General features: G+C 38.9%; 1 protein-coding gene across 1 annotated transcript in view; it reads left to right on the top strand.

Moving 5' to 3' along the window:
- LOC119593997 (CCAAT/enhancer-binding protein zeta-like) overlaps positions 1-253 on the top strand; it is a gene marked incomplete in the record, with an annotated part of 18,001 nt that extends 17,748 nt beyond the window's left edge. Inside the window, 1 exon segment of the mRNA XM_037943024.1 lies at positions 4-253. Coding sequence (XP_037798952.1) covers positions 4-116 — 113 coding nt within the window.
- Positions 254-298: the final 45 nt, after the last annotated feature.

Here is a 298-nt window from a genome sequence, read left to right as displayed (position 1 = left end):
CAGGTGCAAAGCAACTACAGTGGGAGAAGAAGCGTAACCACATGGATGAAGGCTTTGACAGATGGCAGAATAAACGTGGAAAGCATCCTGGAGCCAGAGGTCGTGGCCCCTTTTAGGGGGTCTGGGGGTGAAAAAAGAAGTTCCATTTAACCTATGAGGGGGAAACCCAAAGTTCTAGGGTAAAAATAGCATAGAAATGGTTTATATTTTCATTATGGAATATTTCTTGGACTAATAAAGTTGTTGATTTTGGTAATTTATTTTTTGTAACCTTATACATGTAAACATACTAGTATGA

Source organism: Penaeus monodon, chromosome 33 (assembly GCF_015228065.2).
Source record: "Penaeus monodon isolate SGIC_2016 chromosome 33, NSTDA_Pmon_1, whole genome shotgun sequence".
Classification (NCBI taxonomy): domain Eukaryota; kingdom Metazoa; phylum Arthropoda; class Malacostraca; order Decapoda; family Penaeidae; genus Penaeus; species Penaeus monodon.
Note: the sequence above shows the minus strand (reverse complement) of the source record. Positions and strands in the feature narration are given on the sequence as shown.